Source organism: Mercenaria mercenaria, chromosome 19 (assembly GCF_021730395.1).
Source record: "Mercenaria mercenaria strain notata chromosome 19, MADL_Memer_1, whole genome shotgun sequence".
Lineage (NCBI taxonomy): Eukaryota > Metazoa > Mollusca > Bivalvia > Venerida > Veneridae > Mercenaria > Mercenaria mercenaria.
This window is the reverse complement of record NC_069379.1, coordinates 46,352,332-46,380,231: the sequence shown is the minus strand read 5'-3', so window position 1 is coordinate 46,380,231 and position 27,900 is coordinate 46,352,332. Positions and strand designations below refer to the sequence as shown.

The 27,900-nt window shown below is 34.3% G+C and overlaps 1 protein-coding gene and 1 long non-coding RNA gene across 2 annotated transcripts; both read left to right on the top strand.

Moving 5' to 3' along the window:
- Positions 1-1,729: 1,729 nt before the first annotated feature.
- LOC128550920 (uncharacterized) lies at positions 1,730-27,900 on the top strand. Its single transcript, XM_053530973.1, has 2 exons — positions 1,730-2,300; positions 26,720-27,900. The coding sequence occupies exons 1-2, from the start codon at positions 2,052-2,054 to the stop codon at positions 26,837-26,839; spliced, it is 369 nt and encodes a 122-aa protein (XP_053386948.1). The 5' UTR covers positions 1,730-2,051; the 3' UTR covers positions 26,840-27,900.
- On the top strand, positions 14,560-15,985 carry LOC123563335 (uncharacterized). Its single transcript, XR_008368561.1, has 2 exons — positions 14,560-14,784; positions 15,619-15,985. It is a non-coding gene; the product is annotated as an uncharacterized LOC123563335 (long non-coding RNA).

Below are 27,900 nucleotides of genomic sequence, written 5' to 3'. Positions count from 1 at the left end.
AATGTTGACTTTTTTATCTATATCAATTCAGTATACGACTATTTCATAGATCAAAACAATTCTGAATTTAACAATATACGAAGGGTAGAGATAAGAGATAAGAAATATACATAAGCAAATACTGACGTTCGTTATATCGTGCTAAAAAGAATTATCATATTTGCATAATTGAAGTAAGTACTGCAGAAAAATACTACTTACCATAGTATAATGTAGCTATAAATAGATTGTAACAGAGAAAATCAACATTAAATAACAATTACTTAAGCAACAGCACGATTTTAAAATGGCAGATTAACTAAGTGTTTTCGTGAAATTGGGGCCATGATACATATGTGGAACATGTGAAAATATGGACAAAATCAAAAAGCACAAAGAATTGATTTTATTTATATTCAAAGCAAACTTGAGCCGCACCATGAGAAAACCAACATAGTGCATTTGCTCAGTCTGAGCAGGATCAACGCTGTTCGGTTTCAAAGCCTATTTCAGTCAGAGAAACCGTTAGCGAAAGCATGTATCCTGACCAGACTGCGCGGAAACGCAGGCTGTCTGGCGCGGCTCAAATACAGATGCATGTTTTGCTTCGAGTAATTATCATTTATAATGATACAAAGTTGTAGATATTGAATTGTCGCTGTTACATTTATATAGTCAAATATCAAATTAAATTTAAACTTGTGTTCAAGCTTTGACATGATAAAGAAATTTAATCTCATGATATTTTGTGTATATTTTGTGACTTTTGAAATATTGGATTGAAGTCGTTAAATGCATAAAATGATATATCTGAGTATGGAAATTATATACTAGTATGTAACTAACAACATATTTGTCAAAATTTATGAAAGTATGAAAAATGTCGCATGTTATGACTGATATTTTTGAAAATACATGTTTCAATTAGTATATAACTTCATTGAATCTTTGTTAGAAAAGACGTTTTACGGTCGACACAAGGCACTGTTCGAAGGACTGCTGCTGTGATAGTAAAACCATGGTCTATGTGTTTTTAAAGATTTCGTCTTGTAGTGAACTTTATTTTGCTGAAAATGAAAAAAAAAGTTTTAAGCAGAGTTAACAATTACATTTGAAACTTCTTCTATTATATTATTCAGAACGTCTTTACTATAATTTCTGTGATGCATATAAGCAGTAGAAGAATATCATGAAAGTCACCTAAATAGTAAGAAGTTCCCCCAAAAGTTGAAAAATCAGATTTTAATCAAATTCTACATTTTAGAAAAAAAATCGATCCAAACGTGCAGCACCACCTTAATCATAAAAATTGATCAGAATATTTCAATACATCTAAAAATATAATTATATTAATTACGACATATATTGTAAACAAAATTGATGTTAGGAAAACGTCTCTGACGCCCCGTTCTTAAGCCTTACCGTGCTGAACACGATTGATTCTGCCTTTTCGACTAATGCACTTGGATCATGATCTGCACTGTTCACCATTCCGCCTGTATCTTTTTCGTAAGACCCCTTTTAACAGTTAATGATTGTGTCCAGACTGAAGGACGGACAAGTTCATTAATGAAATTTAGCAGTACAGTGTAAGGGTTAATGATTTTACTAACAAGGCAGTCACGAATAGCTAGCTTCCGCGAGTCGCACATTGTCACCAGTGACACTGAGTCACTCGGGTATTTATACTCAATAAGGCATGACATAAACGTTCTCCTTGGCGTTTATCGGCTTAAATTACTCTCACGGCTCAATTTATCAACAAATGATTATTGCAACTGGGTTAGTACATGTAGAGATTTCGGGGTGTGGCTCTTGTTGCGTTTGACGTTCTCATGGCTTCAGAGGGTTCCTATGTCAAGGGGAGCCTTTACAGACTGGAGGAACCGGGACTAGAGTGCGGAATATGTTACGAATTACGTGTTTTACTGAAATCAGGCGGATATTGTGTTGACTGTGAAGAATATATATGTGCATCATGTTTGCAATTCCATTGAGGTTTCAAAGCGACAATACACCATAATGTGCTTATTAAAGAAGCCTTGATAAATCATTACACGATTCAGAATAAAATGAAAGATATAAAGATAGAAACATGTGCAAAACATAATGAAGCCATAAGATTTTATTGTGTAAATCACGATGTTATCAGGTGCAGCATGTGTAAAGTACTTGGTCATAGGTTATGTGTCGATATTAAGTATCTTATAGATATTCTGAATGACGAAGCTGCTGGGACTTCCGGATCACATCAAGAACGAGTCATAAAACTTTTGAATGAATTGCAGGAGAACGTTGCCTCAGAAACAAATTCCAAAGATGTAAGTACATTGTAATATGGTTCAAATTTCTTTACAATCAAAGTCAACCGGAATAAATTTATATTCTAAATGAAAATATACTGAACAGCAAAAGAAACTATCCAATCTGACTAAAGTACTTGATCTTCAAAACGAAGATCTGAGAACGACCAATTCACATTCTTCTTCTGTATATTTTGGATTTCCAATATTGCTATTTTTATTTTCGCAAATCTATTTTTATTTCAACCAGTCAGACAGCTTGTTCGAATGTCAGAGTAAGAAAAAATTGCAGTAAATCCAGGCCTCAAACCGGGACCTCTCGCTTACAGAGCAAGTGCCCTACCGACTGAACTAACGGGCTATTTCACTTATTTTGACATAAAAATTGTAGATATCAAACACCAAGGCTTTTTAACGCTTGCAGAATGTTGTAAGTTAGCTTTTGATTGGCTAGCGGAAGGGTCGTCAGAACGAGGCTATCAATAGCTCGTTGTCAGATCCTATGCGTAGCGTAATAGGATATGTACTTTAGTCAGATTGAGAAACTATCCAGCTGTATGACTGGGGTATTTTATAATAATACACTTAGATATAAATCTTACTTGTTTTTTTTTTCATACTACATTACACATGAAGAACCTCAAAAATTCAATCAACCGTGAAGTCAGTAGATCTACTCCCACAATAGCCATTTTGCACGAAATTCAGGCAGTATCTTCTGCGCGTCTGTTGCATTGCAACCTCTAAATTGCACTCTTGTGCTGAATTTGATTCAGTCGTGCCATGCCACCAACAATATTGTTTCAACTTTATGCTGTTTTTCCAGTGAGTCAATCATCAAATGTTTCCAATGACTATAAAATTTTACAAAGAAAATCATTAGTTACACGTGCACGTGAACTTTGTGCAAACAGCTATTGTGGGAGTACTTCGCGGTTGATCAATTTGTAAAGTTCTTCGAGTGTAGAAAACAAGTAAAATTTATAAATTGAAGTTATTTATTTATTTATTTATTTACGAATACCCCAGTTATACATTTGGATAGTTTTTTTTTTTGCTTTTTCAGTTTAGATAGCGCAAAGTCGGCAGTTATCGACATCTTAAGCATTAGCATAGGATAACTGATTGTTCTTTTAAAGCCCTGCTCACGTCCAACCTTTTAACCTTGAATAGTCACTGAAAAAGTATGAAAACCCTGACTATGAACAGTGACGCTTGTTAAAATAGAGTCTATTTTATATACAATTCTATATGAAATACTTAAGTACCTGTGGTTTTGCGTGCTAAAGTGTGGCACGCGGCCGTTAACTGTTACCTATTGTAATCATGGGTTGCATACACACAAAAGAATTTGAATAGCCGGGGAGCAGGGTTTTAAAGGATAGGTCTCTTTTTGAGAAATAAATTCATTCAAGGTCAGCTTTTATCGAGGATTTTCAAGAATTCTCTCCCTTAATTGTTGATTCCCTTCAGATTGGACTGTCTCTCTTACATTAGCTAAAGTCTGTCATTCATGACCCAAGTCAATAATTCTTTGTTGATCTAATATTTTGCTTCGGCCAATACACGGAAATAAAGCACGCATTTTACTCCATAGAAAACATCAAAACATGTGGGCAATTTCTTTTATATATATCATGTTGTTTTATACATTCATATAGAAATATTATTCCGAGTTCAAAGAGAAAAAGTTCCAAAAAGTGATGGTCAATATATATATTTCTTGCAGTTTTATGATAGGCCTTGGATGGGTCTTTTATACTGAGTATGTGGTATCAAAAATTTAAATGTTAGGAAAGGCCCATAATACAAAACATTACAATATGGGCCTATGGGAAAACAGTTGATTCACTTTGACCTTTATCTGTAAAAGTGACTATTTTGCACAGGGCCGTAGGAACAGAGTGCCCCCCCGCCCCCCCACACACACACACACAAACCCCAATAATTTAACCGATTATGGTAATTATCTTAACAGTTTTTGACAGCGAGTCAATTTTAGCTGTGACCTATGGAAGCCCTGGAGGGACAATTGATTTCCGTACTTCACACTTCTGACTTCTAACTTTTGCACTTCTCACTTCCAACTTCTTGACTTCCTACTTCCTACTTCTAATTTCCGCACTTCTGACTTCTAACTTCCACAATTCTGACTTCCAACATCCTGACTTTCGACTTCTGATTTCCAACTTCCACATTTCTCACTTCCAACTTCTTGACTTCCTACTTCCTACTTCTAACTTCCACCTTTCTGACTTCTAACTTCCGCACTTCTGACTTCTAACTTCCTGACTTTCGACTTCTGATTTCCAACTTCCACACTTCTTACTTCCGACTTTTTGAATTCTTACTTCCCTCTTCTAACTTCCGCACTTCTGACTTCTAACTTCCGCACTTCTGACTTCTAACTTCCTGACTTTCGACTTCTGATTTCCAACTTTCACACTTCTTACTTCTGATTTCTTGACTTCTTACTTCCCTCTTCTAACTTCCGCACTTCTGACTTCTTACTTACACACTTCTGACTTCTAACTTTCTGACTTCCGACTTCCAACTTCTGCACTTCTGACTTCCAACTTTCCCTCTTTGGAAGTCGGAACTAAGAAGTGTGGAAGTTGGAAGTCAGAAGTGAGAAGTCAGGAAGTTAGAAGTCAGAAGTGCGGAAGTGAGAAGTCAGAAGGGCGAAAGTTAGAAGAAGGAAGTAAGAAGTCAAGAAGTCGGAAGTAAGAAGAGTAGTGTATAAATAGGAAGAGCATGCATCGCGTGCAAATCATCGTGCACGTGCTCACGTGCCAAACACCTGTCGTATAAAGAGGGGCAATCATCGTGGAGCAAGCATCGTGGAGCAATCATCGTGCATGTGTAAAACGTCCGCATCCGTGATCATGGTCTGCGCTGTTCGCTTTTCGGCTAGTATATTTTCAGTAAACACCTCTTCAAATAGTAAATGGTGTTGCCCAATTTGAATGATAGACCAGTCCATTATACAAATTTAGCAGAGTAAAGGTTAAAAAGAGGCGAGTCTAAATTGTAGTAAAAAAGGAGGGGTGTCAGGTTGTATTTGTCATCCAGACTTGAGAATTTTATAGACTGCGTAAATTATCTGCTCTTCTTACAGGTTGGAACTGAAAGAATGTCGTAAAAACCGGAATGTCGTATATAAAATCATTACAACTAAATAACTATAAACGCGTAGCAAATTTGAAAAAAAAATAACCGTTTCAGCGTCAACAAAGTTAAACTTTTTCAAGTGGAGTAACTCATAGTAAATATATTTCCTTATATGAAAAGAAATTTGATCAATATATCGTTGGTAGAGTTAAAGATAATAAATAACGAATACGAGTCATTCTTATAAAGTGATAAAGTTCAAAACCCGTATTTTGTAATATGTCATTCATGTCACAAGGTCTTGATGTCTGTTGAAATCTAAATTTTGCGTCATGTTGATTTTGAAATCTAGCATAAAGAGCAAATATTTTTATTCATTTCAAGGAATATCTATTGTACTGTGCAGAGACTTATACACTCTATGGCATTGATAGTTTTTAAATTTCAGATACTCAAGTCAGCTGGAAAGAAATCTTAATAACTTTCTTTATTGGATAACAAAGACAGGGCAAATCTGCGGTGAGATATACTAATAGTTTAGTAAGCATTTCTGATCTTCTTTGCCAGATCGTAGCGGAGCACTCGAAAAATCACATTTATCTATCACTATATCGCACTTATTGGTCATACTTGCGCTAATGTTGTTGGACACATGGACTACATTGTACCATTCAGGAGGTGAGAGGAGTAAAGAGGAGTGGCAAAAGAGTACGGAGGAGTTGAAAATGAGTATAGAGGAGTAAAAACATGTAGATGAGGAGTTCGGAGGAAAAACTGTTGCGTTAAGTGCCATACACTGCAAATGAGCCCTCTGTGTTAAAAAACAAAACAAAACAAAACAAAAACATGTAGCCTTATTGGGTGACGGCAATTATACATCTTATCCGCAAATGTCATCTCCCGCATACCCTGAGACTCGTCTGATGTGCTGCTCCGACATAAAAACTGTAATTAACACGCTGTCCCATCTAAATAAGTTTATGGTCTAACTGTCACTGATCACTGAGTATATGAAAGGATAATTATGAAAGTATTGAGAGAAATTGAGTACGAATGAATTACATTCGAGTTAACGGCTTGGCATTTCGTGTAAGAGAGGTTCGGTTACCATATACTTGTATTTCGCATTCAGTTACGCATGACATCCGCATTTAACATCTTCAGTCTATTTGGAGTTGCGTTATTTAATGATATTCTATAAACAAAAACAAAAAACGTAGCATTTAAAGATAAATACTTGGACAAAATTTTTTAAGGTCAGTGCATGATTGCATATCAAGTAGAAAACACCTAAAGTTTAAAAAATAAAATGGATATTTTTGATAAACCGGAAACTTTAAAGCGGAGAGGAGAGTATAAACGGAGAGTATCTCTATCAAGTAATGCACCGAGTGCCGAATTGTATCTAAGGATGGTCCTTCCGGCAGAGCAGACGGCAGCCATAATTAAGCGTATGCTTACACGTCAGCTGAAACCTAATCCAACAGCCATCGATCTGGATTCCGAGCGAATAAAAGACACCAATGAAAAAAGAAAGCGCAAAATTTCCAGAGTAAAGTTAGACGGTAGTATCAACAAGAGTTGTAAGAAACCAAAGCAGGGAACGCTTTCTACAGGAAAAAGGGCAAAGAAGCAGAATATGATAGAACCTGAAAACATCACTACTGTTGGTCAGGTATTTAACTGATTGCCTACCTGACTCCTCCTCATTAAGCGTTTGAACGTTAAAGGCGATGTTTGAGTGCGATATTTGCTTCAAAGCTTTTGGATGACGGGATAATATGTTACGACATAAAAAGTGAGTGCATTCGGACGTCGACTCGGATGACGACTCAATGTCGGACACTGAAGAAGATATATTTGGACCTATAAACGAAACTGAATCTGATTTCAGCGATGACAATATGTCCGTAACCTCTGAAGACTCTCTACATATTGATCCTTGGCAAGAGATTTTGGAAGAAACATTCAAGAAAAATGAATCGCATTATGAAGCGGAAGTCAACGAACAAATGGAAGAAGATGCAGAAATCAGTGAAAGCGAAGCGAGGGAAAATGTCTACGAGGATATGAAGTCCACTTACAGAAAAGCCATGATGAATATTTTTGGTAGAAAACTGGTCTGGTTCGACGCTATGAAGAAAGATCCTATCTCTAAAGCGATAAAGAAAACAGTTAATCGTCTCATTTCAACAGAACACTACGAACCGGAGGAGTATGACGTACCGTTTGGGTCAAAAGTCTGAAATCGCTCGAGCGATACCATAATACACGGTTAGCGTGTAAATTTACACGCTTACCGTGTAAATTTACACGCTTACCGTGTATTTCAATCGGTAGATCTATAAAAGTACACGCTCACCGTGTATTTTTACGCGTTTACCGGGTAAAATATACGCTTAGCGTACAAATTTATACGCTTAGCGCGTATCGCTCGCTTGAGTTACACTTTTAAATAAATTAGCCAATCAAAATACATGTTACAAAGGAAGATATTTATAAAGTTTATGATTGAATTATTACTTTTAAGGAAACATACATAATATTTTCATTATATTACGAAATGTTTTGCCACTGTAAAGATGATTTCAGTCAAGTAATTTATTCTACTGTATATATGTTTTGATTAAAGACATGTATATTTTTTATTATATCTTACCTGAAAAGCCTGCTTTATTCTTATTTTCGTCAGAAAAGAACAAGCATTTCAAGTCTAATTCCACACATCATACACATATAAAACTTGTACTTTACTTTTTAAAATGTCATTTGTTATCATATATCTATTTTTCTACAACTTCAAATAATATATATATATAAATAATAATAGTATTTATTTTTCTCCGACTTTAATGACATGTACATAATTGGGGAGGGGTGGGGGAATCGAGCGGCTCCATGACACTGAAGTTGCTGTTTTAAGTGATCTACCGGAAATCATTACGTAACTTTTATGCAAAATGACATGATAAAACATATGTCACCTAGGTTATCAGAACAGGAAATCCTTTCGAGGTTCACTAATTAGAGCGGATCATAAAATTTACTGAAGCATATAAGATGGCTTTGATATGATATAATTTAATGCCTTCGGTCATCAATGCCACTATATATGAACGAACACGGATTAATATATCACGTGGCGGAGCTGTCTTGTGAAACGAAAATAAAAATTTCACAGGATATCTAGTATTCTAAAATCTGTAAGAATATATTTGGAAATTTAATGGACATTTATTTTTAAAACGATGAACGTGTAGTAACAAAAAATGTAAATTCGTTAGATATGAATCAAGGACTTAAACTACTACCGATGGGAAATACCTAATATCTGGAACAACTGATACGTATTAGACCTTCCTGCTAATATAAATCTATAATTTTCTATTTTTTAATTTACATGCTGGATCATTTTCATATTGAAACTGTATCGTGCGCAAAGTCATTATCCGTAATTTAATAGAATAATTATGATAAAGCTGAATTCCGCAAAAAAATAGAACAAGAAATTCAAGTCTAGAACACTCTTCCCTGCTGCTACACGACCCCCCCCCCCCTCTCTCTCTCTCTCTTAAATCTGACCGCTGCCATTTCATATTTTCAATAAAAACTTTCAATTCGAAGAATCAATAGAAATGATAACAATTTTAAGATGATTACTATTTTTGAATACGGAATGAATTCATCCTCACTTTAGTATAAGTGGATACAATATGAAAGGCTGGACTTAATTGAATATTTCATTTTCAACTTTTTAATTATATTACAAGTATCATGCAAGCTTATTGTGGCAGGCTGTAAGTTCTGCGAGGTCGAGCAAGGAAATAAGACAAATACTTTGGTATAAATAATTGATCTTTAAATGTTCCATATATAATTATTTTCCATTTAGGTAATACAAATTTTAATTTTAGCCATTTCGGCTATGAAATAATATTCTCCATTTCGTTGTATTTATTATCCATTTTAGTAATAAGTTTGTTAGTTACATGTACTTGTGGCCCGACCTATTTGTTTATTTTCATGGCTGTACATGTACATTTTTGATGTTTGTTAATATAAATGTAAACAGTAATAAGCAATAAAATATGATTTAACTCGGGGGGGGGGGGGGGGGGGGGGGGTGGAAACTAAACGCATAATATACATTTTCTAGGCTTCGCGCGGCCGGTTGCCGGCTACCCAGAAATAAATATTATCCATTTCGTGAATGAAGTTATTCTTTATTTCGTTTTAGTTATAAATTATTATTCATTTCAGTAATAACTTTGTTAGTTACAGGTACGCATGATAAATATTACAGGATGTTCGCGCGGCCGGTCGTCGGCTACCCAGAAATAAATATTATCCATTTCGTCAATGAAATTATTCTCCATTTCGTTGTAGTTATAAATTATTATCAATTTTATTTAAGTTTGTTAGTAACAGTTACGCATCAAATAAATAACCGGGACTTCGCGTAGCCAGTCGTTGGCTACCCAGAAATAAATATTATCCATTTCGCCAATGAAATAATTCTCCATTTCGCTGTAGTTATAAATTATCATCCATTTCAGTGTAAGTTTGTTAGTTACAGGTACGCATCATATACATAACTGGGACTTCGCGCAGCCGGTCGTTGGCTACCCGGAAATAAATATTATCAGTTTCTTCAATGAAATTATTCTCCATTTGTTTTTAGTTGTAAATTATTTCCCATTTAATAATATACACTCGTTTAAGAAACTACTGCTGTATGCATTCTTTTCATATTGACACAGAAGACGACCCCATACTACTGGTCCGCTGTGAATGCAGTCATTTTTGCAGTTCTAAACTAAATTTTGATTGGTCTATTCGCTCGAATTCTAAATTAGGAATCGGGTCAACGAAAATACACGTTGAGCGTGTAAATTTACACGGTAAGCGTGTAAATTTAGGCGCTTAGCGTGTATTTTATACGCTAACCGTGTAAAAACCCCGCTTAACGTATAAATTTACACGGTGAGCGTGTAAATTTACACGCTTACCGTGTATTATGGTACCGCTCGAGCGATTTCAGACTTTTGACCCAAATGGTACGTCATAGAGGAGGCTTTGAAATACGCCATTCTGAAGCGAAGATATCTTTTTGATAAAGTGCTTGACAGGTTTGACATTCCCGGCGTTGAAGGAGACGAAGACGAAGATACTGAAAGCACAGACGATACTAACTGAGAGTGTTACCATATGACTGTTGGATATTTAGTGAACTTTCATAAAGGAACAAAGGTTGTTCTTTTCAACTCAAAATCAAATTTTTCATGAAGCAAAAAGGGGAGGACGAGGTTATATTTCGTTGTGTAAAATGTGGCTACTTTTTCTTTGCCTGGAGAAACCTTTTACATCATTTACGAGTATGGCATACGGCGGATTATTGCCTCAACACATGTGTATGTTGTGCTCATACGTTTCAGGAACGTAGGACGTTTTTAAACCATTTAAAGCACAATCTAGGAACAGATCTAAGACACTTAAGAAGGCATCACAATCATTAAAAGCAAATCTGAAGGATTTTTTTTAAAGTTGTCGAATGGGCTAGTTGATTGGACTTTCAAGTTCTGCCACTTTAGCGACAATCGCGGATTAACAAATGCACACAATTACACATCTGACATGGAACGGTCGCGAGTATTTCATGAATTAAACTTTCTGATAGCCTTGAGTAACGGTGTGCCTGGTACGAGGCGACAGTTAATACAGTCAATAACTTTAAGCAAATACAAGCTTTTTCTGAAATCTTTAAAAGACTAAGCAAACGTTCTATCGCTGTATTGCCGCGAGACGTTCCTACGTTCGAGACTGAAAGACAGCTCATCAGAAGTCGAATCAACTGTCGAAGAAAAAAGGATTTGTTATTGCGATACCATTTGCTGTTACCTAGAGCACTTAAAATAACGTGTGTTTACCAGGTGATTGCCGGTGAAGTAAGTGACGCAATCAGAAGAGGAGAAGACTAATAACTGAATGAACTCTAACTGCAAAACTAGACGCTATAGCTAGTAGTGTGATTTTGTTTTTGCATTTCTTTAAGAACATATTTTATCAAAGTCTTTGAAGCTACAGAGTTTAACAAAGGAAAAAAATAATGTTATGAATGACGCTATGGATCATATTGTAAGACCTTATAGTGTAAAGAATCTATTCTCAGAAAGTGTAAATCAACTGCTGATATTTAAGAACAGATTTTACCAAAATCTTTAAAACTTCAAATTTTTACACATATAAAGTTTGTTCTAAATTACGCTATGGATCATATTGTATTGTAAGACCTCATTGTCTCAATGTGTAAAAAAAACTATTGTCAACAAGTATAGATCGACTGCCTATACTTAAACGAATTTAATTATTTCTATAGACAAATTCGTTTATTTGTTGCAAACATACGTCTGTTTCTTTACAAAATATATGCTTTCACAGAACAAGAATTGTGAATGTATTTGGTTAGTTGATATATAAATAAATGTATATAAAGCATCCATCTGTCTTGCCTTTTCGTTCTCTCGGTTATACAAATTATTCTTCTCAGTGTTAACATTAACCTAACTTATCTACATTATATGAATAAAGACTAACGCTATATAAAAAATTATAATCGCTAATGATACCAATACATCAAGATGTTAGACTTATAGAGATGTAAAAACCTGGGCCCGTATTCATAAAGAATCTTAGATAGAAATATATCTTAGAAGTCATCATTTTCTAAGTTTTTCTCATTTTTGACTTAAAATGTGTCTTAGAAACATTTTTGCCTAAGAATTGTTCTAAGAACGAAATCTGGCTTAGAAATTATCTTAAGTAGGTGATTTTTCTCTTAAAATTTAAGACAGGTGGCCACTTATCTTAACTTTTAAGAATTATCTTAGAAAAGTAAAAATGAAATGGACGCCAATGACCGCAGTTAACAGTTTTTCATGAATTGCATCTTTACTGTATAGACTTTATTAAGCTTAATTTAACTTGTGACGGGCTTTCCGCGTCATAGGTAGCACCTAATTTCATATTAAATATAGACATAGAAATGAAACTAAGAAAAAATTATTCTTATACTTTTTTCGCTAAGATTTTTCTAAGTCGTTTTATGAACAAGAACTTAAGAATATCTCTTAACTAAGTCTAAACAATTAAGATAAGAAATATCTTAGAGGTGATTCTAAGATTCTTTATGAATACGGGCCCAGATGTAAAGTACAAATGCAGTAAGCAAATAAGATGTAAATGTATACCAAATTATGGAGCGAAAATAGCGCAAAAATCTAACCACACAACAGAGCGTTCATTTCTTGACAGATTCCTTTTTCACCTACCCATTTCATAAAACATTAACTGTCCTACTTTACCCCCAAAGTATGATAAATATCAAAGACGGTTTTTGTTCGTGATGTTTTAAACTGCCTTGACATATTTTTGTAACTTTACACTTGTTAAGAATACATAATGTTTTACATGACATACCCTGTTTGATTTAACACGGCTATTAAGGTGTTTCTTAATAGATGCTTCTAGAAGCAATTTTTTTCTAAAAAGGCCACGGCATGATTTAAACCAAATACTGAGTTTTAAAATGTTAATACCATTTTTCAAAAATAGGATACTTTTTTCTATCTTTTATCGTTTCAAATCTGTTTAATGGAGATAACAGTGGTCTAGTTTTTCAATAAGGTTAACGCGATGAATATATAAACTTTAGCAAACGAGATACTGATTCAATCCTGATGATAACGTCTTTTCAAACATGTTGCAAGGTTTATGTGGGTCATACGTTGAACAACTGGGAAAGATTATCTGATTCAGTTTAAATATCGACTCTTTTTCTGATGTGTCGGTGTGTCATACACCCCAATTAAATAGGGCTTGACCTTAGTGTAGGTGACGCTAAAAATACATGTTCTTTTCAAAAACTTTGACCTGATTTATTTGCCAAACACTTGTAAAAGAATACTCCGTGAACGCTGTATTGATAAATTCTGCCTCAATTTTAGGAAAATATGGATCACTCTACCGAAACAAGTTTAACTTTGTTTTGTTTATTTTGTTGACACTGAAGCGGTTATATCGCTACATTGTCTGTGTTTATCAGTATCTAGTTCTTACATTAAACTATTAATAACTTTTTACACAGCATTTCTAACTTAAAAATGCAACATAGCATATAATAATCTCAGCTGAAGTGCAACTTAACACCTTTTAATTAGCGTTCAGACTCGTAACTTATAAAAAGAATGGCTACGCACTAAGTCCTAGGTCGTAAATAGAAATAATACCTTAAACACGCACTGCGAGGTATAACCCCTCACCTATCTAACTTAAAGCATGATAACATCTTTTAGTACAAAAAAAAACTGGTACATTCTCTCCGATTTCTAATCCATTTCCATTCAATGCAATTATGTAGTTTATTTACCGTTTTCTATATTTTATAATAAAGTTTCAAATCTGTTTAAAGACCAAACAAACAACATTGTCCTTATTTTTTAGATAACGCGATATTATGTAAGCTTAAAGACGCACCACAAAATAACTGTATTCTTTGTATTTCCATGATGGTAATTAAACATGCTTTGCATGCAGAAAATGAAAAATAACAGGTATCTAGTTACAATATATAAGGTCAAGACAATGCGATTAATGTCTAAATATGTTATTGAAATAATGTAGTATGCACTGAGTACATGATTTATCCACACTCTGTTTCTGCAGTGTAAGATAGATTTTATTCTATGTTTTATAAAACTAAATTGTGAAAAGAATAAATAAGTTTTCAGGTGAAATTGTGAAAATACGGCCTAAATTGTCCTCCTGTCGTCTTATAGAATAGCTGTATAATACCAGTATTATCAGAATGATTTGCACTATTAAGTTCATGTGGGAGGAAAATGTAGGTCGCTCTGATTAAGTCGTTAAGCATTCGAGCGTTCTTTTTATCACTTTTGCGGTTTGAATATTTTTTACATTGTAAAAGATCCAAGCATGATATCAGGAGTAAAAAAGGTTGAAACAGATTAACAAATGTTGAGGAATTTTACTACACTCCAAAAAATGATTCAGTCTGACATTGACGCTTGACATTGTAGTGGGTATAAATTAACCTGTGTTGTCCATTTACGCATTACTTTCTTTAAAAATAACTGCGCGATTTAATACAACATTTTCTACTGAATGAATTTACCTGATAGTTTTACATTATACGATGTGACAATCAATTTACATGGATTGCATTTGCCATGAAGTAACACTTTCTATGTGTAGCTAAGTTAAATCGTTGAAGAATGAAATAATATATTTTCCTTTTCTAGAAAAAAATAGATTATAAAGCGTATAACAACAGTAACGAAGAGTGTAATAGGACATATCAGAAAAAATGAGGCAGGTAAGTGATTTATAATTTTTCAAATATAGTAAACTGAAAAAAATATGTACATGCAGGTAACAATTATCTTACAAATCTCCCAAAGTAACAAACAAAGAGAATGTGACTCTAGTACTGGTCCTTCTCAGGAACAATGGTTAAAAAACTACCCATTTGATGAAACTGAAAAATTGTTGAAGCAGGCGTGAAACCCAAATCCGACACAAAAGTTTTCCTGAGGTAAAAAGAAAAATAAAGGCTAATGGTCACATTTTGTCAAGCCCATCATGAATACTAACTACTGCCTTTTAAATCAATAAATAAAACTAAATAAATAGAATAATTATAAAATATTAATGAAAAAAAATATAATAAGAATTAATAATAATATCACAACTAATTAAGTCACCAAACAGGGCTCAAAATCGGTAAATTTCAATTTCTCATAAAAAAGAAATGTTTTTGTGAAATATTTGTAAAGCTTTATTTCATTATTCAAGACTTAAAATTTCACAAGACAAAACTCACATGTATGAGGAACTATTAAACCGCATGTAAAAGTCTTTGTTGTACAATACCCGTATCGCATTGGCTAATACACAGGAATGTAAACAAACGGTTAAAATAAAGTAAAAAAATCTACCGCAGTGTGGAATGTTTAAACCCCACAGTAGACTTTTTGTGGTTACAATTCACACATAGATCTTTGATTGAAGTAAAATAGCTTATCCGGTCCTTATTGTGACTGAAAAATATATATAAAAGATAAATGAAAAGAAAAAATACTTACACAACATTAAAAATGAAAAGAAATTGCACTTACTATTTTTTAACTATTTGATGCCTCTATTTCAGATATTACGAAGGAATCAACTTTCCCAACGTCACGGATTCAACAGTAGACAGCTAACAAAGGAGTTATGTATTGTGTTTCACATTTCAACACAGCAATTTTTATACATGTGCTTGAGAGTTGTGTTTTGTTACATAGATGTTTTACAGTAACTTAAACATTGAACCTTAAGGAGTTAAATCTATTCTACCGACAAACATAATAATTATGATGGATAAAAGATGAAACATCTTAAACATAAATTTTAAACTTTTTGTTGACCACAATGTAAACAAACATTGTGCTTCTGGAAATAAATATACATTGTTTTTCATAATCATACCAATATTCATTTTGTAAATTTTATATCAAATAAAAGCCATTTTGTTGTGTCTTTGTCATTTATTAAGGAAAGTTATAATATTGTGCGTTTTAAATTGACCTGGCAGGGCGGTGTTTCGCGACAGTCTACTGCATTATTGTGCAGGATATATAGTACAATCGGCAACCTGATTTATTCAGTAGCCATCTACCTTACATTGTCCTCAATGTAACGTTTTAGTCGTTGGTTACTGACATATTATGGAATTAAAGAATCATACTTTTTTCGATTTCCATTATTTGTATAAGTCAGAGATTAACCCCCACCCCTTCCCCCAGGCCTGGTCGAATAAAACGCAAACTACGTCCTTCTCAACAAGTTTGAGATCCGCAATTATTCTTTCATCGTACCAGTGAGTTTAACCTTCAGCCTGCTAGCAGCAATTGATTCTGCTTTTGTTACCAGTGCGGACCAAGATCAGCCAGCATGTCCGTGCGGGTTGATCATGGTCCGCGCTGTTAACTATTCAGTCGTTACATTTTTAGTGAACACCCCTTTGAAGAACAAATGGTACAATGGTATTACTAAAACTGAATGATGAACCAGTCCATTTTAGAAATCTAGCAGGCTAAAGGTTAAATATGAATAAGAACTCAACGGTCTAGTGTAAAGATCATACTATAGACTGATAAACGGGGTATTATTTGTGAAATGAGGAAGGTCATACATTTTAAACTAGTAGAAAAATGAAAACACACTATCCGTTTATTAATTTCAGTTAAAACTGTGAAAAGTGAGAAAAACATCTGTTGATCACAGCACACTCGATAAAGTACGAGTGTTTCGAGACAAAAACAGATGTCAACTCCTTTTACCCATTAGCAGACTCATTCTATTTTTTCATTGTTTGAAAGGTATGTGTCCTAAACAGGCGAATCTGATTTCTTTCCTGCGCACCTCTACATCTGTCTTCTCGAGAGAACGAACAACAAAGTTATAGATAAATGTCATTTTTCGACTCCTCGAATATGATCTGACAAAGGAGATCAGCAACAGTCCACCCACTTAACAACATCTACTAGTAGTGAGATTCGCGCGTATCAATTTAAGGAATGAGAAATGAAAGTTAAGTACCCCCATGGGGTGATTCTGTGTTTGGGGTTCACAGATATTAATTTCCGAATTAATAACGTCCCCCGAATTTCTCATTCTTTTATTCCATTCACCGGCTATGCAAGCGGTTGAACGACTCTTGCATTAGATTCCAGAAATAATTGTGCACAGAAATCCATGCTTTTTAAACAGAACAGAAAAGAACAGTGACGCTTGTTTGATAAGTGATGAGTGACCTTAGTAATGTTTGCCTTAAAGTTCAGTTATGAAAGAAATAAAACTTTTCAAAAGTCTCTAAATTATTCAACCAATTTCTTATTTTCCGATCGCTGTTTAAGACAGAATAGAAATATGTAGGCAAAACAGAGAACAACGCGAGCTCGTACAACTCAAATGCCAGAATATGTATCAAAGAAATCCGAGGCTTTCTCACAAAATCATCGTAAATTCTTTTACATAATTCAGGAGGTAAAACGTTTCTTTTGTTGAAATCCATAAATAGATCCACTTAAAGAACTAACACACGTATTTAATGCACAATGACGTCCTTCAAAAGAACGAAGACTTTTATACGCCTAGTAGAAGCGAGGTCTTCCACCCTTCTCGTGACTCACGACCTTAACTATGATGATTGCTCCACCATGATTGCTCCACGATGATTTGCTCCACGATGATTGCCCCTAATATTTTGACACGTGTTTGGCACGTGAGCACGTGCACGATGATTTGCACGCGATGAATGCTCAGCCTATTTATACACTACTAAGAAGTCAATAAGTTTGAAATCAGAAGTCGAAAGTCAGGAAGTTGGAAGTCAGAAGCGCGGAAGTTAGAAGCCATAAGTATGGAAGTTAGAAGTAGGAAGTAAGAAGTGTGGAAGTTGGAAGTGAGAAGTGCAAAAGTTAGAAGTCAGAAGTGGAAAGTACGGAAATCAATTGTCCCTCCAGGGCTTCCATAGTGACCTGTCACCAGACATGCAGTTTTATAATTGTTTTAGTGATGTTTTTCTAACGGCCTAAACTTTCTCATAAAAAGAAAACGATAACGAAAACGTTATCGAAAAAGTCTATTATGTCTTTATTGGTAATTCAGGTTTTACTTCATGGTAAATCAGGGTTTTCTTTATAGTCAATACGATTCAAAAGTAGTGCAATTAATTTGTCACGGATAATGGTTTCACTACTCGATTTCCCTGTGGGAACGCTAAATGATACAACTTCGCTAAATGATACACCTGACGTTAAATGATTGTATCATAGAAAAGTTTGATTGACAGGCGGCGACTGGTCAATTCATCATGTAACATTAATATCTTTGATAAAGTCGAAATTACTACTATCTTGGACTATCGCTTTATGCTTCTAGAGAGGTTTATAATAGATTATAAGAAAGTCAGTAGCGCAGTAGTAAGCAGCTCGGAACACTCCAACAGCGACCGTGTTCGAATCACGAATTTCATCTAGTTTTGTATATACAAAATATCATTTGGCTGTCGTTATACATTAATCAATATCTGGACAGAATTATTAAATTAGTGATTTTTGACCAAACATTCATTCATAATCTATTCGGCAATATCAATATCCGTCTAAAGTGGCTCATCGTCATGATGACGATGTCATATCACACGAAATTAATAATGCCAGTTATCCAATGTTTCTCGCCAATCAATTATTTTTCGCCACATTCATACGAACTATGAAGGAGCTATATTCGGAACACGTTTTCGTATATAGCCCCTTGGGACAGAGGAGATATATACGAACGCCGAATATGACTTCCTAATAATGGAAAAAATAAAATACTATAACAGTACTGTTCGAGTAATTTAAAACATGATTGTTTGGCAGATTGCAATTTAGATATACGATTTTCCAAACCACTTTGGAGACAGGTTGGGATTTATTAATTTGATTTCTCAAGCCATTTGTACGTATGAGCTAGATAGCCAGAACGCGTAGGTACATACATGTAGTCCCGAAAACGGATACAATTACACCAAGGATCACCAACCTGTACAACAAAAATAATACCTGGCAATGGAAGTTAGAAACATGGGTTTAAAGTTGTGTATCTGGACTGGCAGTTATGATCCTCGAGTCCAATTTAATACTTGATCATACTGTGACATGCACTCATCTTCTGTTCTGTTTGACAGAATTATAAATCTTGGATCAAACGTTAATTAGGTGTATCTGAAGATTTTAGGGGTTTTTGTCAGACGACGAAATATTGTCGTTGCCCAAAATCCAAATATTTTCAGAAATGTTGTACCCGGTATATTAGACCCAAATCTCATACTTAAAAGAAAAACATAAACAAATACTTAATATAGTTTGTGTAAATATAAAATCAACAAATTTATGTGTATCAACAGTACTATGCATGCATTAGGTCTAAAATAGTACACAGTGTACAAAAGTAAAAGTAAACAGTAAAGTGTTTGTTTATGATAGTGTCACCCCTACTGAAAGAGCCAGCCAAGTTGCCCCATGAGACAGCTACATGTATTGAACGGCATAAATTCCCGTTTTATTGCCAGACACCAGGCAGGTAGGCAGTCGATAACCATTGTTTAACTAGCTGACGGCTCACCAAGTGGTTTCTCTTCAATTACAAGTCCCGCCTCTGGCAGGGATCGAACCTTCGGCCTTTCAATTGCGGGGCAGATGCCTTATCTATTAAGCCGCCGCAGCTTGGTATACATGTATACATAAACACAATACACCACTAAAATATTACTACATGACGTTCAATTATGAATGTAGCAAACTTAATTTTTATACTCTGTGAAGTTAAATACATTAGATGACGATTGAAATTGTACATATGAATCAAATACCTGGAGATAAGATATTTCAGTGAAAGATGGCCATTGGATATCTTTAATGTATTCAGCATTCGGATTTTACATGTATTTTCATAGATGTTAAATTGTACATTAAAATATGTATGTTAAATTTCACTATTAAATCTAAACGGACTATACTTAAAAATGTATTGTAAAGGATAAATGAAATTCATATATATACTATTTAAATGATAAGCAATAACTTGATCGTGTCTTTTCAAGGAAACTGTATTGATAAAAAAAGCAGTTACAAATAAAGTGAGATTTTTATGATCATTGCAAAGAAATGCTATGATATGTTGTCTACGAATTGAGGATCTGTATAAATAGAGGACAAAACACTAACATATCGTAAAGAGTGCAATTTTAATCCCGGCAAGTGGTATCTTTTAACTCTAAACCTACCTGTTTATTACAGGTAGTCCGTAATACGATATATTCGTGAGACTACATTTTATTATTTTATTATTTTGTTATATGTTAGTTACTGTTACATTAGTAAACAGTCCTATGCAGAAATGGGGTCAATGTATTTTCGTACATAGGTAAACAAGTGAATACAAATTAAATTTCATTACAATGCCAGTCAGTAAAAGTTGATAAAGTTTGAATTTTAACTTTAATTTTTATGCAAACAAGTGGTAAATCATGGTACTTAGTGAACTCGGATAAATTTTATTTGTTTGTTTGTTTTGGGTTTAACGCCGTTTTTCAACAGTATTTCAGTCATGTAACGGCGGGCAGTTAACCTAACCAGTGTTCCTGGGTTCTGTACCAGTACAAACCTGTTCTCCGCAAGTAACTGCCAACTTCCCCACATGAATTATCAGAGGTGGAGGACTAATGATTTCAGACACAATGTCGTTTATCAAATAGTCACGGAGAACATACGCCCCGCCCGAGGATCGAACTCGCGACCCCGCGATCCGTAGACCAACGCTCTTACCTACTGAGCTAAGCGGGCGGGCTCGGATAAATTTTAAGAAATCTGTAACTCGATATATAAAATCATAGCGTTTCATTCGATGCAGCAAATATAAGTTTTGCAAACGTTGCACGGATGAATAAACTGTTGCCCTCTTGCTGTTTTAGGACACATATTACCATAACAATAGCTGACGATACAAGGTCGAATCAATCTTAAAGTATGCTTTCCTCCGCGCTTAAAAAGTACAGGCGTGATTTCGAAATGTTTATAAACTAAATTTTCAGATATTGAAACAACTGCGGCGGTACAGTTCGTTTTCGTAAACATCATGTTTGTAAACATTAAAGATTGCGTTTTGTAACCTTAAATCAGTGTTCCATATTTTAATGTGTCTTGTATAAGAAAAACGTGAGCTCAAGCTAAAACAAAACATAATCAAAAAGTAGGAAGGTCATTTTTCTAGTAGAGAAAATTTGGTTTGAAAACGTGTAAACACGTATGACATAGTAATCGAACTGTAAATTAAGTCGGCGTCAACTAAACTTGAGCAAATATTATCCAGTGTTCACCAAACATGGCCATAATGGGCATAATATTACCAGCTGTATTGTCGAAGAAACTCTGGAGTTATCACCCTTGAATTACTTAAAATTTAAAAACTTGTAAACGTCCGCTCCGTTTCTTGAGCAGTTCTTATCCAATGTTAACCAGACCTGGTCACAATATTTATTTGTATAATATCTCAGCCAGGTGTGATACCAGTGCGGTAAAAATGTATTTGACTGCTCATCATTATAATAATCATTTCATCTAACAAGCTGTTGCTATAGCACATGTTCCACAATGATTGTATTATAATCCAGTCACACATACGGCGCGGATAGCTACGTCTAGCCACGGAAAGAAACGTAGTAATCCGTATTGATTCGTACCTGGGCCGTACGGATTGGTACGGATTGGTACAGATTGATACTGGTTACTACTTTAAGGTACGGCTCAGGTACGGATCGAAACGTATTACTATGTTTCTATCCGTGGCTAGACGTAGCTATCCGCGCCGCATGTGTGACTTATCTATTATGCCATAAACCGTTTTCTTTGGCTTAGGCTTATCTTTGTCAAACAGATATGTATAATGGGCTCTATGATCAAAGGAGCTTAAAATGATAATAACATTGACCCCAAGTACTCAAGGTGGCCAGTAAACGTGACTTTTCGGTATCGTAAACATGGGAAAAACCTAGCTGCATTTAAGTTTCAATTTAGCTTACAAAAGTCTTATTACTTGGTGGATTTTAATAAGATGTGGAAGACAGAAAAAAGATGCTTTTTTCGGCAAAAATGTCTGCCACACGTTCGCAATATATTCTTCTATCACTCCGCCAAATCCCAGTTACCTTTACAATTGATTTGTGAAGAATACATTTGTTTGAATACAGTAGCAGACACATTGTGCTGAGTCAGGCAGTTGTTTTTCTGTCTTTGATGCATTCTATCTTATTAAAATCTGTCAAGTAATAGGGAAATTATCAGCAAAAATGTTATCAGAATCGAACGACTTTCCCCGTGTGAACGATATCTGACTTTCACATGGATTGTTTACCGCTTTTGTTATGATAGTTGAGTAGATTTGTTAGAAAATCCGTCAAATGCTTCAAACAAAACAACGAAAAATAAGCAGAATTTGTTGATAAATTGTAACAAAAAGGGAGACCACCATGCCAGTTCCTAGCATTAGATTCAGAAGCAATTTACTAATAAATATTTTATCCTTAGAGGTGTAACAAATGTGGCTCAAAAAATATCAAAACAAGTATATCACTATTGTATAAATTTATTGCGTATCGTACAAACCGTGGTGACTATATTTAGAAATAAGTTTGCAAACTAGATTAAAGATATTTTTGTTGGGAAATACTACACTGCATTATAACCGCTAAATAGCTGCAAAGTTAAACTCAATATCATTTTGTTAAACATTGTAGAAATTACGCATCACAATAAATACCAGTTTGTATAAGGTCTAAAATAAATTCTTTGTTTCCGGTAACATGCTAAAAAAATTAGGGTAGGTAAGTCGGATTATTTTTTCTTTGATTTTTTATTAAGGAAGACATTTCGGAAATTATTTCTGTGTCAAAAATGATTACAAATAAGGGGGTTATGCCTTTAGATCATCAATAAGTTGATTTCTAACATCACTGGCCATGTTTGAAGCATAGAAAGTGCAGTTTTGCAACTTTTTGTTAAAAAGTTGAAAAAAAAATATTCTCCAAGGCCATAAAAACATTTAGGGTCGGGCCAAAAATTTAGGTTAGGTCGGGATACCGGAAACAAACATTTTTTATGCCTAATATTCGTGTACAAGTGCACATAATTCTACGGCATATAAGTGTTTTTTATTTCGTTTTATCCTATTGTTTTCTTGTGTGTGTGTGTGTTTGTTTCGAACATGTTCATTCTAGTCTGCCAATATCTTGGGAAAATGTGACTTCTGATGGCATTTTTTGTTAATGCTCGGATATTAGTATAAAAGTGTTCCATAGGATTGAACATGAAATTTAAAAGGGGCTGTCGCCTTCTAGGGTTCCTCATTACAGTACAATGGGGTCAAAGGTCAAATAAGTGCATTTACAAATAAACCATGCCACTGTGCACTCGTTTTATTTTCATATACCATCTAAATTAGTTTAAATATTGTGTCTCAATGCCCTTTAGTATTTGTAAATAAAACTAATGATAATATATAAAATATATATAATATATATATAATATTATATAGATAGTATATATCTGGGAAAAGTGGCATACGATGGCAAAGTGTGGTTCACTCGACATGTTTGCTAATCTTAATATGTAGAGGAACCAGAAAAGTTGCATTCATTCTGTGACATTTTTGGGGAGTGGGTTCGGGGTGGGGGTGGGGTGTACCTTATCTGAACTGTCATGGCACAACGAATGTACGCACAATTGATATCGCCTATTTTATTGAACTGGTCATTAAACAATGTGTCCAATTTTTATTCAAATCTGTCAAAATTTGGCAGAGATAAAAGCAAAATTCGGTTGCAGAGTTAGAAAATTGTTCATTAAATGATTATAAAATGACATTGCTAATGCATTTCTTGCATTTCAGGCGGCAATAAAATTTGAATTTAAGCTTTGAACTCACTATAAAAAAAAATATTTACATATTGTACACCTTTTGAGAAATCCGTGCGAAAGAGAAAATATAATAGATTTTGAGGAAGAAGACTACAGGGGAAAATGAATTACATATAAATGTTCAAAATTCTCACATAAACATAAAATTGCTTTACTGTCATGTTTACAACCAAGTATTTTAAGCTTAATAAGTAGAGCGCAGGTCTAAGGATCGCGAGGTCGTGAGTTCGATCGCCGGTAGAGGTGCATGTTCTGCATGACGACTTGATAATAGACATTGTCAGGAGTAATTTCGTTCTCCACTTCTAAATCATATGGAGAAGTTGTCAGTTATATGCGGGGAAAAGGCTACTACTTGTAGCGATTTAAGCACACTGATTAGGTTAACTGACGGCCGTTAAATGACTGAAATACTGTTTAAAGTGACATATTGAATATGGAATCCTTCTCCAGCCCCTAAAGAAATGATTTCAAATCTGCTGATGATTCATTGTATGATATATATTTATGTTAATTTGTCCACGCGATGATGGTTAAATAGGACCATTTTAGAAGAATAACTGAAATATTGGTCACAACATAGTTCATCTATACACTATTCCCTTGATTTGCTGTAATAAAGTTCTTTTGTTACTATCGGTCAGGCATTTATCATCGTATTTTATGTATTTCCTATTAAGTAGCACATTTCAAGAACTAGATTTTCTATCACCGAAGCTCTTAATGCGATATTTGCATCATTTTATTCTGAAAATTCAGCACGCTGTTTCTGTTTCGATGCTTTTTATCTTTTGCTTTGCTTCTACACTCTCTTGCTGTTCAAAACAAAAGTGGAAAACGAATCTTGGTTTCAGACAGGAAGTCCTTGATAACATTGTGAAAACAACGCTAGTATCTTGACACTGAAACATTAGTCATTAAGATGTTTTACAAATAAAAATGTAAGAATAAAGGTATTAAAATATCAGCTTTAGATTTTTTTTATTATAGTAACATTGAGGCTCATTCAATGAAATATTGAAGTTATACCCTCCGATATTTTCATGATTACTGACAAATGATGGTTCAACTAATCAAAATGATAAAATATGGTGGTTCGATAGTTACCAAGAGATATACAATGCGTAAAAAAAACTTCCTGCAAGATGAGAAGAGCATGAAGAAGAACTTTGAAATTCAAAACGATTGATTTATAATAAACAAAAAATGCCGATTGAATATGTCAGACTAAGATGTCTATTGCTTGTGTAGTGTTATGGTGTTTATTCATTTTTTTATATAAGCGTAACAAGTTTTTTCTATATAAGGGTACTTTATTCTAGCAGTCAGCACTGAATTTAATTGACAACATATTTATTTTTACACGTTTAAGGCTACACTAGCGTAAGCTCACAATTGTTTATTTTATAACATCAGTAGATTCCTTTGTGATACATTGGTAAGTTAGCTCTACTGGCTTTTTTTTTCACCAACCAATCACTCGGAAATCTAAAGGTGTTTAATGTGCAAAGAAATATTTTTTCAGCTGGTTCAAAAATATGAAAAGTACCATTTTCGTGCCAGTGAAATGAAAAGAAGAAAAAAAAACACACAAAAACTTAACATTTGCGGTTATTTAATATTTATATTTACACTTTGATATCGCTTGATTTTCATACATAGGTAGTACCGGTAATTCTAAAAGCCCACACATTCATGAAATTGCTACAACACTTGCGTAAACCGCTGGATTAGAGTTTTCATTGACAACATAGACCACCTTAGATCATGCTTCAGAGAATTTGCACATTTCATACTATCTCACAAACAGACTTAATCAAACCGAGTTTGCTATTTTTACGTCCTTGAATTCTATGCTTCCGAAGGAATCTTTAGATCTGTCAACAGTTAGTACAGTCAAACTATGTTCGCTAGAGCTCGACGGGGCAAGCAAAATGTGTTAGTACAAGCCAGCGTGAAGAATACATTATATAGACTTGACACCGAGTTCGAGCCAAAAGTAGTAATTGGATAATCCGAATTCGAGCAAATGAAGTTTGACTGTACTAGTCTTTATAAATACGCGCCATAGATTGTTTTCTACTTGCACTGTTCATAGAGACAATCATACAGGTAACCAACCAGACTTTATGGAAATTGTTAGCCTGAAAACGGAAATTTTAGAAACATGAGAAAGATAACTTCCATAAATGAACAAACTATCAGAGCGTACGAAAAGTTAAGCTTATTCTATAGAAATAACTTTAGTCGTTTTGAATTTTGCCTGTCTCAAATGCAATAAATCTATTTGAAGTAATTTATTTTACTTTTCAGATTCATAATCGTAACCGAAAAATTACAAGTTTGTACTAAAATGTAGCAAATATGGCGAAAATCTGAAGTTTTTAACAAAAATGCACTTATTGACCTTTGACCTTGTGCTGTGACCTTACTATGACCCTTAGAAGGCGACAGCCCCCCTTAAAAGTTTCCAATTTTTATAAAGTTAACAATAAATATGGCTGTCGGGTATTTACAAAAAATGCCATCAAAGGCAATTTCTAGGCCTCCTTTTTTTGATATATTAGGCAGACTATTCTAAATCTATATGCAATAAAAAATAAGCTTGCAATTTCTTCTATTTTTAGTTTTAATATGGTTCATATATAACTCCAACAAGCCGTTTCGTAGGTTAATACTGATTTTATTAAAGTCAACAGTATATCTATGGCCTTTTCGAAATTATATCTCTCATTGATGTTACAGTTATGGGCAGGAACAACCGATCTTCCGAAAGCCAACTCAGTCGTGAAGAATTCTACAACCAATACGAGGTTCCCAACTCCCATCGGTAATGGGCAAGTGATTCGAAGTAAGCGACTGTAACACGAGTCCCCTCTCGCACCCAAGTACATAGATTACTGGTGGCGGCTATAAATAAACTTATATACAAGCAAACGACAATATCATAAAGTACTGCATATACAGCAACCACAGCTGTGTAAGTTCAATAAAGGCACACATGTAGTCAATTCACGGACTTTGCTGGTACTAATAAACTTTGATAATGTGGCAGTTGAGTCCAATAAGTCCAGGGGTGTTCAAAGATAATCCGTCATAGATCTATTGTAAAGCAAATATTGGATTTACCTGTATTGGAAAATAAACAGTGTCAATTGGATTTAGGTCAACTGCCACATTATCAAAGTTTATTAGTATATTTCATGACATGTACGTACATAAATATTTTCGTTCTCGTAGTTCGATTGCGAAGCGTTAGATTACCATATAATTGGAACGTGTAAACAAACCCAGACTTAATTTCTTTATTATGTCCTTTTTCCAAACATATGTCGGACCCATTATTGTATAAATAGAGAACGATAACGAAAAAATTATCGGAAAAGTCGATTATGTCTTTATTGGTAATTCAGGGGTTTCTTTATAGTCAATACGATTCAATAATAGTACAACTATTTTGTCACGTATAATGGTTTCACTACCCGATTCCCCTTTTCTCAATAGTAACATTAACATGTTATTGTTACAAATAACATGCGAGAGTAGTAAAATCTGTATAAACCGATATAGACTGACCATATGTGTATTGCCATAACATACAGCCAACAGCCAGTTCATGGAAATAATACCGGCGTCCGCCAAGACAGGTGCATCTGTAACATATAAACATTTCTTTTTTCTTTTTTCATTTTTTTTGCAATGTTTAAATGTGTAATCCATATATACCTTCTTTTCAAAATAAAATAGTTAGTTAAATCACAAAGCCTTAAAGGTTATGTTATGTTTGATTAGCTAAAAACTTAAAGTTATATCCAGATTGTAATGGAGCATACACTTAATCAACCCGGAAGACATTAAGGTTTAATGAAAGGAGATGTTTTTAAATCAGATGAGAAAATTAATACACTCAGTTATTTTTAAAGGTG